The sequence below is a fragment of the Rosa chinensis genome, chromosome 7 (assembly GCF_002994745.2).
Source record: "Rosa chinensis cultivar Old Blush chromosome 7, RchiOBHm-V2, whole genome shotgun sequence".
NCBI classification, from domain to species: Eukaryota; Viridiplantae; Streptophyta; class Magnoliopsida; order Rosales; family Rosaceae; genus Rosa; species Rosa chinensis.
In genome coordinates this window covers 15037252-15051314 of record NC_037094.1, presented here as the reverse complement: position 1 = coordinate 15051314, position 14063 = coordinate 15037252, and the positions used below count along the sequence as shown (strand labels likewise).

Below are 14063 nucleotides of genomic sequence, written 5' to 3'. Positions count from 1 at the left end.
AAGACGAATGCAATTCCGTCAATCGTCACTGCTTCTCAATTCACACGTACGCGGCTTACGCCTGATTATTAATTTTTCAACGATACGGAAAATATCACAAATGGTTACCGAGTTATGACATGTTTTTCAACTATATTACTTAACTCGCTCAATAAGTGTTTTGACAAATATACTATCAATTGTAACGGCTTCTAACTGAAAATTTAACAACAGTAAGTTAAATGTAAGATAATGTTAAATGTAAGTTAGTTGAGTCATATTTTTAAAATGACAATGAGTTAAGTGTCGAACATGTTAAAACTCAGTAACTATTAGTGATTTTTTGCCTAAATAATAATGTTCACTATTGGATATAAATCTAACGGTGGTAAAGAAAACAACCCAACTTAAAAATAATTATTTTTTACAATTAAATTTACATCCAATAGTGGTTGAACATAATTTCTTTTTTAGTTAATCACTGGGTGAACACCATGGCGGTTTTCAAACTTGGACTGGAAGGGGCTGGATTTCTAGTTGTTCGGGAGATCTGGGAGGTTGGAAAGGTCGAGTTGTCTAGGAAGATGTCTTGTTACGCTCGTGAGAAATTCTTAGGTGTGGGTTTCCCCACCACGTGGCTTTAGGGTCATCCAATCAGAACAAAGAAATTTTTTTCTCTTTTCCAAAACTGCCCCTGCCCCCTCAATGTACAATACCCAAAAGACCCCCCCTACTGGGCTGTGATTGGTCTGCCCTATTGCCACGTGGTGCGGGTGCCCCACGCAAGTCTTTCTCTACGGTCGTTTAATAGTTAGGTTGCAATCGTCAAGTTTACATGACAAGAGCTTTTACTATTTAGTCATGTATTAGTCTCTTTCTATTCCAAAATGTTCGTCGTACTCGTATCTTTTGGGCTCCAGCATGAGATGCGGAAGCAAATTGGGTGTCAAAAATCTGAGCGGACATTCAGTAACGTGAACCAAGCGAATATTCTTGTAAAATGGCAGTGCTGATGGAAATTGAGACCTCCAAAGTTCCAATCGTTCTCTATCAGTGGAAGTGGTGAACACAATATTGGAAAAATCATAGGAGAAGCACACCTATGATTAACAAGTATAAAGCATCGTTGCTCTTTGCTCTTTGCTCGTAACGGGGGAACAGAAATAGGAACCTAGTGCAATCAAGAAATTGTTGGATTTGTATCAATGAATTGAAAATATGCTTCTACAATATATAAGTAATTACAGCAATAATTTATACAATAATATATGGATTACAATACACAACATGTATCTGAGATAAAGGAATTGTAATTGCAAGAGAAACTGACTTGTGATTCGATAGAGGCTTGCAGATTGGCAATGTCCTTTAGACAGAATTTCACCCCTACTCAGTGCTTGTAGTTCTTTAGGCTTCTGTCCACCAGGATACAACTATCGATAATCCAAGAGCCTAGCACCAGACCTTGGATTCTAGCGAACGTACTAAGTGTTTTTCTCTCTGAAGGAAAGGAAGAAAAATAAATCTATATTTTTTTTTTGGAGAGGAAGACCTGGTGGGTTTATATAATGTTTGAGATACCACTTCAGTTTAAATTGAAGAGGTAAGTTGCCTTTCAATAACCTCTTTAGTTCAAATTCAAAAGGTAAGTTGATCAGACTTGTGCTTTTGAATTCAACCGTTCAAAAACTGAATTCTATTCCACCACCGTTTGGAAATCTCATTGAGGAAGATCCAAGTGAGGTGAAAATCCCCTTGAGATGGATCCGAGTGAGGAAGACAATCTTAGAGAGGTAATATCTCCTTGAGATGGATCCGAGTGAGGAAGAAAATCTTAGAGAGATCTCTTTGAGACAAATCTAATCCTCCTCAATAGAAACCGATTTCTATTCAAACTCTAACAGTCCCCCATATTTGAATAGAAAGATGAATATAAGGAACTATGGCAGAATTGTACTAATGATGAAACATTTCGAGAGAAATTTGGAATTGATACGCATCAGGAGAGGTGTCTTTTGGACTTGAACCTACCATAGTGAATACTTATCGGACGTACTTGGTGACGCAGTGGATATAAAATCTTGAACTATTCACCTTTATAGTAGGCCAAGACAACAAGCATCACACGTATCACTTCCGACACTTTTCAGTTCATACGTTTGTGTTCATTTTGGTCCTGAACAAATCCCAGATTCATGAGAGCTTTAGAGAACTTAGCCATGTAATTCTCATAAATGCGACCCCACATTTACTCTCGTATAGGTGACACCTAATTTATGAATATCCTGCTATATTCCTCTTGAAATGTAAGAGATTAGTGTCATTAAGAATATTGAATTCAACCTTTCACTTCGTCACAGGTAACACACTTTTCCCATCTTAGGAATGAGTTATGTTGTGTGTTCAAAGTTTTGAATCTTACTCAACTAGTTTGCCTATTGAACCTAGACCATGGGATCTCCAATCAACTAGGTTAGGTTTCAGCCAAGTTTGATTCATTGAATTGGCTTTAAACTCATTCCCCTCGATGTATACTTTACTTGCTCTCTAGGTATACCTTTTGTAAGAGGATCTGCAATATTCTCTTTTGATTTAACATAGTCAATGGAAATAGTTCCATTTTTGAGCATTTCCTTGATTGTATTATGCCTACGTCTTATGTGCCTCGATTTCCCATTATATATATGGCTTTTTGCTCTAGCTATTGCTGACATGCAGTCACAATGTATGCAAATAGCTGTAAGAGGCTTAGGCCACAATGGAATGTCATCTAAGAAATTGCGAAGCCATTCTGCTTCTTCTCCAGCTTTATCTAAGGCTATATATTCAGATTCCATTGTTGATCGCGCTATACACGTTTGCTTTGATGATTTCCAAGATACTGCTGCACCTCCAAGAGTGAAGACATATCCACTTGTGGATTTAGATTCATTGCAATCTGAAATCCAATTAGCATCAGTATAGCCTTCCAATACAGGAGGGTATCTTGTGTAGTGCAATCCATAATCAATGGTATACTTTAAGTACCTTAGTACTCTTATTAAAGCCTCCCAATGATCTTTTCCAGGATTGTTGGTGTATCTACTAAGCCTACTTATGGAATAAGCTATATCTGGCCTAGTACTATTCATAATGTACATTAAACATCCAATTACTTGGGAGTACTCCAATTGTGATACACCTTCACCAACATTTTTCTTTAACTTGCTGTTGGCATCAAAAGGAGTTACGGCAGGATTGCTATCAAAGTGACCAAATTTCTTGAGTACTTTTTCCACATAGTGGGATTGAGTTAAAACATATCCATTTGCACTCCTTTGAATGCGAATGCCAAGAATCACATCAGCTCTTCCCATATCTTTCATATCAAACTTAGAGTTCAATATTTTCTTTGTGGAGTTTATGACATCTAAGTTGGATCCCAAGATGAGCATGTCGTCTACATATAAACATATAATGACACAAGAATTTTTAAAATTCTTTATGTAAACACATTTGTCACATTCATTGATCTTAAAACCATGTGTAGTCATTGTGTGATCAAACTTTTCATGCCATTGTTTGGGAGCTTGTTTAAGTCCGTACAAGGATTTAACAAGTCTACAAACCTTCTTTTCTTGACCTTTTACCACAAACCCTTCCGGTTGTTCCATATATATTTCTTCATCTAATTCACCATTTAAAAATGCAGTCTTCACATCCATTTGGTGAATTTCCAGATTATACACTGATGCAATTGCAACTAGCATCCTTATAGATGTAATTCTTGTGACCGGTGAATAAGTGTCAAAGAAATCCAACCCTTCTTTTTGACGATATCCTTTTGCAACTAGACGAGCTTTATACTTATCTATGGTACCATCTGGTTTCAATTTCTTTTTGAAAATCCATTTATATCCAATTAGTTTATTACCAGGAGGTAAGTCAACCAATTCCCATGTGGTTTTGCAAAATGGATTCAACTTCACTATTGATTGCTTCCTTCCAAAAAGGAGCATCTGGAGATGTCATTGCATCTTTGTATGTTTGTGGTTCTGACTAAACTATATAAGTAAGAAATTCGGGTCCAAAGTCCTTGGCAATTTTATTTCTCTTACTCCTTCTTGGTTCCAAGTCTGATTCTTGATCACCATTATTGATAGTATTTGGTTCCAGATCATTTCCTTGTACATCAGATGATGTAGCATCATCAATATGACTTGAATCATATTTCCTTTTATTTGAAGATACTCTAGTTTTGTATGGAAATATATCTTCAAAAAATTCTGCATCCACAGATTCTATAATAGTATTTACATGTATATCAATCACTTCTGATTTAAATACTAAGAATCTATATGCTGCACTATTATTGGCAAATCCAATAAACACACAGTCAATTGTTTTTGGTCCTAATTTGCTCCTCTTTGGTAAAGGAATTTGAACCTTAGCAAGGCACCCCCACACTTTCAATGTTTTATACGAAGGCATTCTTCCTTTCCATATTTCATATGGAGACTTATTAGTTCCCTTGTGTGGAATTTTATTCAAGATTGCATTAGCAGTAAGTAATGCTTCACCCCACAAATTGTGAGGAAGTCCAGAGCTATTTAACATGGAGTTTATCATATTTTTAAATGTTCTGTTCTTTCTTTCAGCAACTCCATTTTGTTGCGGGGAATATGGTGCAATAGTTTGATGAATGATGCCATGTAAAGAGCAAAATTCTGCAAATGCATTAGATTCATATTCACCTCCTTTATCTGACTTTAGGATTTTAATTTTCTTATCAAGTTGATTCTCAACTTCAGCCTTATATGTCTTAAACATATTCAAAGATTCATCTTTGCTATGTATTAGATACACATAGCAGTACTTACTGCAATCGTCTGTGAAAGTAACATAATAGTTCTTTCCCCCACGAGTTGGTGTGGATTTAAAGTCACATAAGTCACTATGAATCAATCCCAACACCTCATTTGATCTACCAAAAATTGATCTAAAAGTTTGCCTTGCAAATTTTGATTCTGTGCAAGTTTCACATTTATGTGCAGCATCTATAGCGCATTTTGGTAGCAAACCAAGATTAATCATTCTTTGTAAAGAACGAAAGTTGACATGTCCCAATCTAGCATGCCATAAATTTGAAGACTCAAGCAAGTAAGTAGAAGCATTATCTATTTTATTATTAGCAACATCATATACATATAGATTGAGTTTGAAGAGCCCCTTTGCCAGGTAACCCTTTCCTACAAAAGTTCCTCCCTTAGTGAGAACGAACTTGTCAGATTCAAAAACAAGCTTAAATCCTTTGTTGCTCAACAAAGGACCAGACACAAGATTTTTCCTAATTTCAGGAACATGTAGCACCTCAGTTAGAGTGAGTTTTTTCTCAGAAGTGAATGTCAAAACCACATTACCCTTTCCAGCAACACTTGATGCAGATGCATTTCCCATGAACAATTGCTCCTCACCATTAAGTGGTTGATAGGTGGTAAACAGATTTCTATCTCCACAAATGTGCCTTGTCGCACCAGTATCAATCCACCAGTCCTTATTGTCATTCACCAAGTTAACTTCAGAAACAACAGCCACAAAATCCTCCATAGCCACAACCACATTTGCTTGGTTATTGTTGTTGTTGTTGTTGTTGTTCCTAAAGGCAACAGGTGCATCTTTCTTGTGGCGACATTCTTATGCCTTGTGTCCAGGCTTTCCACACACCCAGCAACTACCTTTAATTTTATTGAAATTCTTGGTCTTTGTTGCATATTTGACATCATGTTTATTGCCTTTGAATTTCTGACCTTTGAATTTTGGTTTGGAAGTTTCTCCCTCAACCATATTTGCTTTGGCTTCGATGACAGATCCATCGGGTTGCTTCTCACTTTTCAGGTGGTCTTCTTGAACTCGTAGTTTCAAAACCAGATCCTCCATGGTCATTTCGCTCTTCTTGTGCTTCAAATGCACTTTGAAATCCTTCCAAGAAGGTGGTAATTTTTCTATAACAGAACCAACTTGAAAGCTTTCATTAATCACCATACCTTCAGCATGAAGTTCATGAATAATCACCTGGAGTTCATCAACTTGACTAACAACAGTCTTGCTATCCACCATCTTATAGTTCAAAAATTTTCCAATAATGAACTTCTTTGAACCTGCGTCATCAACTTTGTATTTTTTCTCCAAAGAATTCCAGAGTTCCTTTGCAGTGGTGTATGACCAATATACATCATACAAAGTATCATCCAGACCATTGAGAATATAGTTCCTGCAGAGAAACTCACAATGTTTCCAGGCATCAATGACAGGACCCGACCCAGGAATCGCCCCGAAACCTGGATACGAGCCTGCGGGGCCCACTTTAAGCGAAATCCTACCGAAAATTCGGCAGAACCTCCCCTAAATATGGGCTACCCAAAATTTCACAAACCTGGACATGATTTCAACTATATCTTCTACTCAACCTACGATATCAAATTTACAATCCAAGCACAATTATATTACATCCAGAAAGTTCAAATCCCAACATAATCCTCCGTAAGTAACAACAAACCAAACAACAACCTCCATCCAACTTAAAAGAAAGGCTTATCAGAGCAACACTAAACTAAGCCGATATCATACAAGGTAGGTTAAGTAATAACCTACGGACAAAAACGGAAGCGCTGATTCCAAAGTCTCTAGAACCTGGACGCGATCTCGGCAAATCTGAAATCTGGGCATTTGAAAACGAAGGGCCCAGGGGAAAACATATAAAAATCTATTAGAGTGAGTGGACAAAACTGAAACTAGAATCAAAACAATTTATGGTATGCTTCCCCATTTCTCTTTTTAACAAAACCATCATGCAGCGATACTTCATGAAAATTCCCAACTCAATCCTTTTTCCAAGAAACTCATTTGATTACTAGGAAGGACTGCTTCCTAGGCATCTCATGCCATCGGGGAGGGACTGCCACCCGAAGACGCATCGGAAGGGACTGCCAACCGGATAGGAGGCGGTGATTAGTTGGGACTGCCAACTAGCCACAAGTAGTAGACGGGACTGCCGACTAACTACATCAAGTCATCTGGAAGGGACTGCCAACCAGATGACACTTCGGATGGGACTGCCAACCGAGCTGTAGTCTGGAAGGGACTGCCAACCAGACTATTACCTAGAAGGGACTGCCAACTAGGTAAGATACGCATGCGCCAAACTGGCCTCCTTGTCAACTGTTTCCTTTTTAATCCTTTTCTTTCCATAGTCACATTTCCTCAAATAATAAATCAACTGTAAACTTATTTCCAAGCTGCATGCATTATTTTAACAAAATAAAAGTCCACTCACAAGTAAATCCCGCAGCTAACCCTGCTGCCTGTCTGTGTCCTCCTCGCTCGAGGGCTCAGTACGTCCTGTCACAATAGAATAGGATATAATTGACCATACAATGAAATACTCTCAAAACAACCCATTCCCCTCGGAATAAGCGTCTATTAATCACAAATTATTATAAAATTCCACACTTCTATTCGGAATTAAATTCTATAATTCCTTACGATGTCAAAGCCCTCTAACTCATAACCACTCAATCGATTCCTTAACCATTCAATGACTTCACTTAATTTAAATCTTCACAAGGACCGTTCGATAACTAAATCAATTTAATCTCACTTCCTTCATCACAAAAATACCACCAATTTATCATAAAAATCCTTTCCAAAATTTCCAAATTCATTCTTAATCTTCCTTATTTCCACTCACAATTCCATCTCTAAATTTCAACTCCTCTCTAGATTTTCTTTTCCAAAACACAATCTCCACTCCAAACTCCTCCACAAAATAGAACAATTCCACATTCTTTCTTAATTTTTCTCTCCTTTGCAAAATCACAAATTCCACTCTAACAATCTCAAATTCTCTCTACTTCCTAACAAATAATTAATAATAGCCCTTTACCAAGAATTTTCACCCAACACTACAAACATGACAAATCCATCAACCATGTTCAACATCACAACCAAAGAAAACTCAATATCAAACAAACCTCAAGTTTAACACACACTTAAAGAGTAAATTCAATTCCAATCAACCTATTTATTCCAAAATCAACTTCATAACCCACACAACCATTTCTATACCTGCAGCAGCCACCAAAAGCAAGCAGAAATAGCCGAATTTATACCCAAAAAAATATCAAGAACTCGCAGCACTGTTCATAATACTGTTCACGTCTCCAAATACTCTCAAATCTTCCTCCACCGGCCAACACAAGCTGCAATAGTTAGATATGATCATCAACAACAACCCAGCAACCCAAAACTTCAAAGAAAACCAGCAGAAATCTCCAAAAACAAGCAGAAAAAGCTGGAATTCCAAACCCAAACTCAAGAACTCGGATGGAACTGTTCACGCTACTGTTCACGTCCCCAATCACCTTGAATTCTTCCTCCACAGCTCAAGACAAGCTGCAACAAGGTTAGCAACATGTTCAGCAATTCACCAACAACCAAAACCCAAGGAAATTCGGCCGGAAACCGCCGGAAAACCGAGATGGGAGCCAAACTCCGTTTTTCCCCTTTTCTGCAAATTCTCTTCAAAACTCAAAAACTAATGATACCCATGGTGAAAAACTTACATAGCTAGAAGGAGAAGGAAGAGAGGATCACGCCGTGCCCAACGATGCGTCTTGGGGTGGCCGGACGGCGACGAATTCGCCGGAGAAGGAAAGAGCAGCGACGGAAGAAGAAAAAAAAGAAAATGGGAGGGGGGTGACTCGGGTTTCTACCCGTGCTCTCTCTCTTTCCTTTTATTTTTTTCTGATTCTTTCCCTTTCTCTCTCTTCCATCTGTTTTAATAAGTCCTCCTTCCACATATAGAAGCTCACAAACAAAAAGCCATGCCAAAAATAGAAATTTTTATTTTTGGTCATAACTTTTCCGATATAAATCCAATTTAAACAAACTACGTGTCCACGAACTCGATTTTGCGTATTCTACGACAATCTCAAATAAATTTCCTTAACTCAACGGACGAGGAAAAAGTCAACTCCTTGGTCAATAATCGTAAAAAGTAAATAGTAAAAACTTTAAGGTACGGGGTATTACAATCTCCCCTCCTTATAAAATTTCGTCCTCGAAATTGTATCTTACTTCGGAATGCCCGCTCATGACAAATAAGGATATGTACTGGTTCTTCTTCATATGTTAAATCTTCTGTAAGTGTAATGGGTTGAGCTGGTAACACATGTGGAGGATCAGTGATGTACTTGCGAAGCATGGAGACGTGGAAAACATCATGTACTTGAGATAGTTGTGGAGGTAAAGCCAAGCGATAAGCGACAAGACCAATTCGTTCCACAATCTCCTAGGGACTAATATACCTTGGACTTAGTTTCCCCCGTTTACCAAACCTTACCACACCCTTCCACGGAGATAACTTCAAAAATACCCAATCACCAACTTGAAATTCAAGATGCTTCCTGTGTTTATCTGCGTAGCTCTTCTGTCTGCTTTGAGCCATCTTGTGTCTCTCTCTGATCACCTTAACTTTATCTGTTGTGATCTCAATAATCTCAGGACCAATAAGTTGTCTTTCTCCCACTTCATCCCAACATAATGGGGTCCTACACTGTTTCCCATATAAAGCTTCGTAGGGAGCCATACCAATACTCGAATGGTAACTGTTGTTATATGCAAACTCCATCAAAGCCAAGTGCTTATCCCAACTTCCTTTAAATTGTAGAGAACAAGCCCTCAACATGTCTTCCAAAGTCTGTCTAGTCCGTTCAGTGAGGATGGAAAACAGTGCTAAAATGTAATTTTGTTCCTAAACATTTGTGAACCTTCCTCCAAAACTTTGATGTGTAGCGGGCATCGCGTTCGGAAACAATGGACTAGGGCACACCATGAAGCCTCACAATCTCATCCACACAGTGTTGTCAGTTATCTACACTAAAAGTTTCTCAAACCTCCAGGAAATGAGCTGATTTGGTGGGTCGATCCACAATCACCCAATACCATCATTACCAACCAGGGTGCGAGGTAACTTATACATAAAGTCCATGGTGAAATATTCCCATTTCCATTCCGGAATTGGCAAAGGTTGTAACAAACCTGACGGCTTCTGTCTTTCTGCTTTCACTTGCTGGCATACAAGGCATCTACTCACAAAGGCTGCAATTTCTCTGTTCATGTTTGGCCACCAATAATATTCCTTTAGAGTACGATACATTTTTATACCACCAGTTTGTAGAGCATACGCGGAACTATGAGCTTCATTAAGTATTTCCTGTTTAAGTAGGAACACCAAGTCTCTTTCCAAACATTAAAGTTCCATCTCTTCGAATAGATAATTCAAGTTACCAACCGCCACGAACACCTTCTTTAATCCCCTCAATTCTTGGGTCAAAAGATTGTGCCTCACGCACTTATCAATGAACACTGGTCTCACATGGAAACTAGCCACCATGGAAACATCCTCATCAACCGATAACTCAACCCCAGTAGACCTCAATTCAGACAATAGCGGTACCCAAATGACCCCTAAATATGACAAAGTCACAGAGAGGTTCCTACTGAGTGTATCCACCACCACATTCGCCTTACCAGGGTGGTACTCTACGGTACAATTATAGTCTTCAAACAATTCCATCCATCTTCGTTGTCTTCATTGTCATAAGGTCAAACCAAAACTCACACTTACTAAATTCAGCATACAATTGATTTATCCTCAAAGTCTCCAATACTATACTCAAATGCTCAGCATGTAACTCTTCTCTCTTATAATAAACCAATATGTCATCAATGAACACAATCACAAAGCGGTCAAGATACGGGCGAAACACCCTGTTCATGAGATCCATGAAAGCAGCGGGTGCATTTGTCAACCCAAAAGGCATAACAAGGAACTCATAATGACCATAACGTGATCGAAAAGCAGTTTTGGCTACATCCTCCTCTTTAATCCGTATCTGATGATAACCAGACCTCAAATCAATTTTTGAGAAAACTTTAGCACCCCTCAACTGGTCAAACAAATCATCAATGTGGGGCAAGGGATATTTATTCCTTATAGTCACCCTGTTTAGTTTCCGATACTCAATACAAAGCCTTAAAGTACCATCTTCCTTCTTCACAAACAACACAGGTGCACCCCAGGGGGATACACTAGGTCATATAAACCCTTTATCCGTTAACTCCTGCAACTGAATATATAACTCCTTTAGTTCTGCCGGTGCCATTCTATAAGGTGCTTGAGAGATGGGTGTTATACCTGTAAGTAAATCAATGGTAAAGTCTATCTCTCGCACCGGGGGCAAACCAGGCAATTCTTCTGGAAATACATCTGGATAGTCACCAACAATCAAAATTTGGCTAAGATCCATAACTTCGGCATCTGAATTCACCACATGTGCCAAATAAGATTGGCAACCCTACTTATCATCTTCTTAACAGTTAAAGCTGAGATTATGTAAGATGGGAGAACCTCCCGTTCACCATAAAAGGTGACAATTGGCTTACCCGGACTCCGAAATAATACAGTACTACAAAAACAATCCACTAAGGCATGATGCATCCGAAGGAAATCCATCCCTAGGATTACATCAAATTCCACTAACTCAAATGGAATCAAGTCCGCCTCTAAGCAAACTCCTTCTACAAACACTCCACAAAAACGATGTACCCACTCAATTCTATGTCTTTCCCCCGATGGTAGAACAACATGCCACTCTCCGAGTAGGAGAGATGGGGGCACATAGCAAAGAAAGAAAACCTCTTAGACATAAAGGAGTGAGAGGCTCCAGGATCAATCAAAATGAAAGCTGGTTGGCCAAAAACAATTAACATACCCATAATGATGTTCGGTGCAGTGCGACCCTCCTGCTGGGTCATAGCATGAAGACGGGCCTGGGTCACTGGACGCCCTCTCTGTCCAAGACCCGGCTGAGTGCTGCTCCTGCCTGACAAACTGCCATGAGACCCCGAACTAGTAGCACCCACAGAGGTCTGACCCATACTCTGACTAGTAGTAGTGAAGACTCCCTGGGTCAACTGAGGGCATTCTCTCCTGTAGTGACCCCACTGGCCACACTGGTAACAAATCCCCACACCTGCCTGACACGGGCCCACATGGTGCCTACCACAAGTAGTACACTGGGGATAGTCTCTCGGAATCGCCTGTCTACCAAAGCCTCCACTGGAACTAGCAGTGCCACCCCTGAACTGTCTCCTACCTGTCTGCCCAGACCTCCTGAAGCGTCCCCTGAAACGCTGACGAGAGCTAGAATCTGAACTGCTCAGTCTACTGCCTGATGACGATGCAGAACCCGAACTGGAGGCAATTCTCTTAGATGGCCCCTGACTGGGACCGCCAATCTCCAAAGGTCGGGAACCGTCCAGATATCTAGCCTCACACCTCATAGAAGCCTCCACAGCTAACTTAAAAGTCGGATAATCATGAGGCGCCAACCAATCTCTATATATAGGTAGGAGGCCATTGATAAACTGATCAACCTTCAACTTTTCTGTCGCCACCAACCCAGGGGCAAACCGAGACAAAGCAATGAAACGCTCCTCATACTGCAACACAGTCATCTCTTCAGTCTGCTTCAACTGCATGAAATCAAATCGGAGACGGTGCTGGGATGCCTGATTATAGTACCGATTTGAGAACTCCGTTTTGAACTCTTCCCAAGTCATGGTAGTTGGGTCAATACCCATATTCCTGGTACCCTGCCACCAAAGCCATGCATCCCCGTCTAGGAGGTCAATAGCCAAAGGAACCCTCCTAGCAGCTGGACAACCCAAGGACTCAAATACTCTCTCCATGCGGGTAATCCAGTCTCCTGCTACAGACTCCGTAGGAGCACTAGAGAAAGTATACGCCCCATGGCGTCTGGCACGCTCCACAGTATAGTCAGTCCTAGGATTTGGGAGTGCCGCTCTAAAACACTCAAACAACTGCTCCATGGTCCGTAGCAACCCACGAGGGACCTGCTCATCATCACCCTCACCAGTGGGTAAAGGGTCACTACTAGCACGAGATCTGCGTCCGGGTCTCATTCCACCTGAAATTCCCATAACTGAGTTACACCAAAATATTTATACCAACAACAACTATCTTACATACTTGATTGGTAAGTCAGCACCGAAGAGTATACGATGGGGAACCGCTGCAGTCGGGCCATCACTCGGGAGGTACTAAATACTATCAAGCATGTAAGACAACTATAAGAAGATATCGGCCACAGAATCTAATAACCTAGTGCTCTGATACCAACTGACAGGACCCGACCCAGGAATCGCCCCGAAACCTGGATACGAGCCTGCGGGGCCCACTTTAAGCGAAATCCTACCGAAAATTCGGCAGAACCTCCCCTAAATATGGGCTACCCAAAATTTCACAAACCTGGACATGATTTCAACTATATCTTCTACTCAACCTACGATATCAAATTTACAATCCAAGCACAATTATATTACATCCAGAAAGTTCAAATCCCAACATAATCCTCCGTAAGTAACAACAAACCAAACAACAACCTCCATCCAACTTAAAAGAAAGGCTTATCAGAGCAACACTAAACTAAGCCGATATCATACAAGGTAGGTTAAGTAATAACCTACGGACAAAAACGGAAGCGCTGATTCCAAAGTCTCTAGAACCTGGACGCGATCTCGGCAAATCTGAAATCTGGGCATTTGAAAACGAAGGGCCCAGGGGAAAACATATAAAAATCTATTAGAGTGAGTGGACAAAACTGAAACTAGAATCAAAACAATTTATGGTATGCTTCCCCATTTCTCTTTTTAACAAAACCATCATGCAGCGATACTTCATGAAAATTCCCAACTCAATCCTTTTTCCAAGAAACTCATTTGATTACTAGGAAGGACTGCTTCCTAGGCATCTCATGCCATCGGGGAGGGACTGCCACCCGAAGACGCATCGGAAGGGACTGCCAACCGGATAGGAGGCGGTGATTAGTTGGGACTGCCAACTAGCCACAAGTAGTAGACGGGACTGCCGACTAACTACATCAAGTCATCTGGAAGGGACTGCCAACCAGATGACACTTCGGATGGGACTGCCAACCGAGCTGTAGTCTGGAAGGGACTGC

General features: G+C 40.2%; 1 protein-coding gene and 1 long non-coding RNA gene across 2 annotated transcripts; both read right to left on the bottom strand.

Annotated features, from left to right (window-relative positions):
• Positions 1 to 5507: 5507 nt before the first annotated feature.
• On the bottom strand, positions 5508 to 6531 carry LOC121050607. Its single transcript, XM_040511341.1, has 2 exons — positions 6466 to 6531; positions 5508 to 6360 (listed from the first exon to the last, which is right to left on the bottom strand). Exons 1-2 carry the CDS (start codon positions 6529 to 6531, stop codon positions 5653 to 5655), a joined length of 774 nt encoding a protein of 257 aa, XP_040367275.1. The 3' UTR covers positions 5508 to 5652.
• A 572-nt stretch (positions 6532 to 7103) lies between these two features.
• LOC121050702 lies at positions 7104 to 10840 on the bottom strand. The gene is made up of 2 exons (XR_005803581.1): positions 8580 to 10840; positions 7104 to 8409 (listed from the first exon to the last, which is right to left on the bottom strand). It is a non-coding gene; the product is annotated as an uncharacterized LOC121050702 (long non-coding RNA).
• Positions 10841 to 14063: the final 3223 nt, after the last annotated feature.

Bases quoted from the DNA above. Each gene is read 5' to 3' on its own strand.
- LOC121050607 (XM_040511341.1), bottom strand. From the start codon at position 6,531: ATGGAGGTTGTTGTTTGGTTTGTTGTTACTTACGGAGGATTATGTTGG. The intron at 6,361-6,465 runs GTAATATAATTG...GCCCATATTTAG, and splicing joins GGGATTTGAACTTTCTGGAT to GGGAGGTTCTGCCGAATTTT.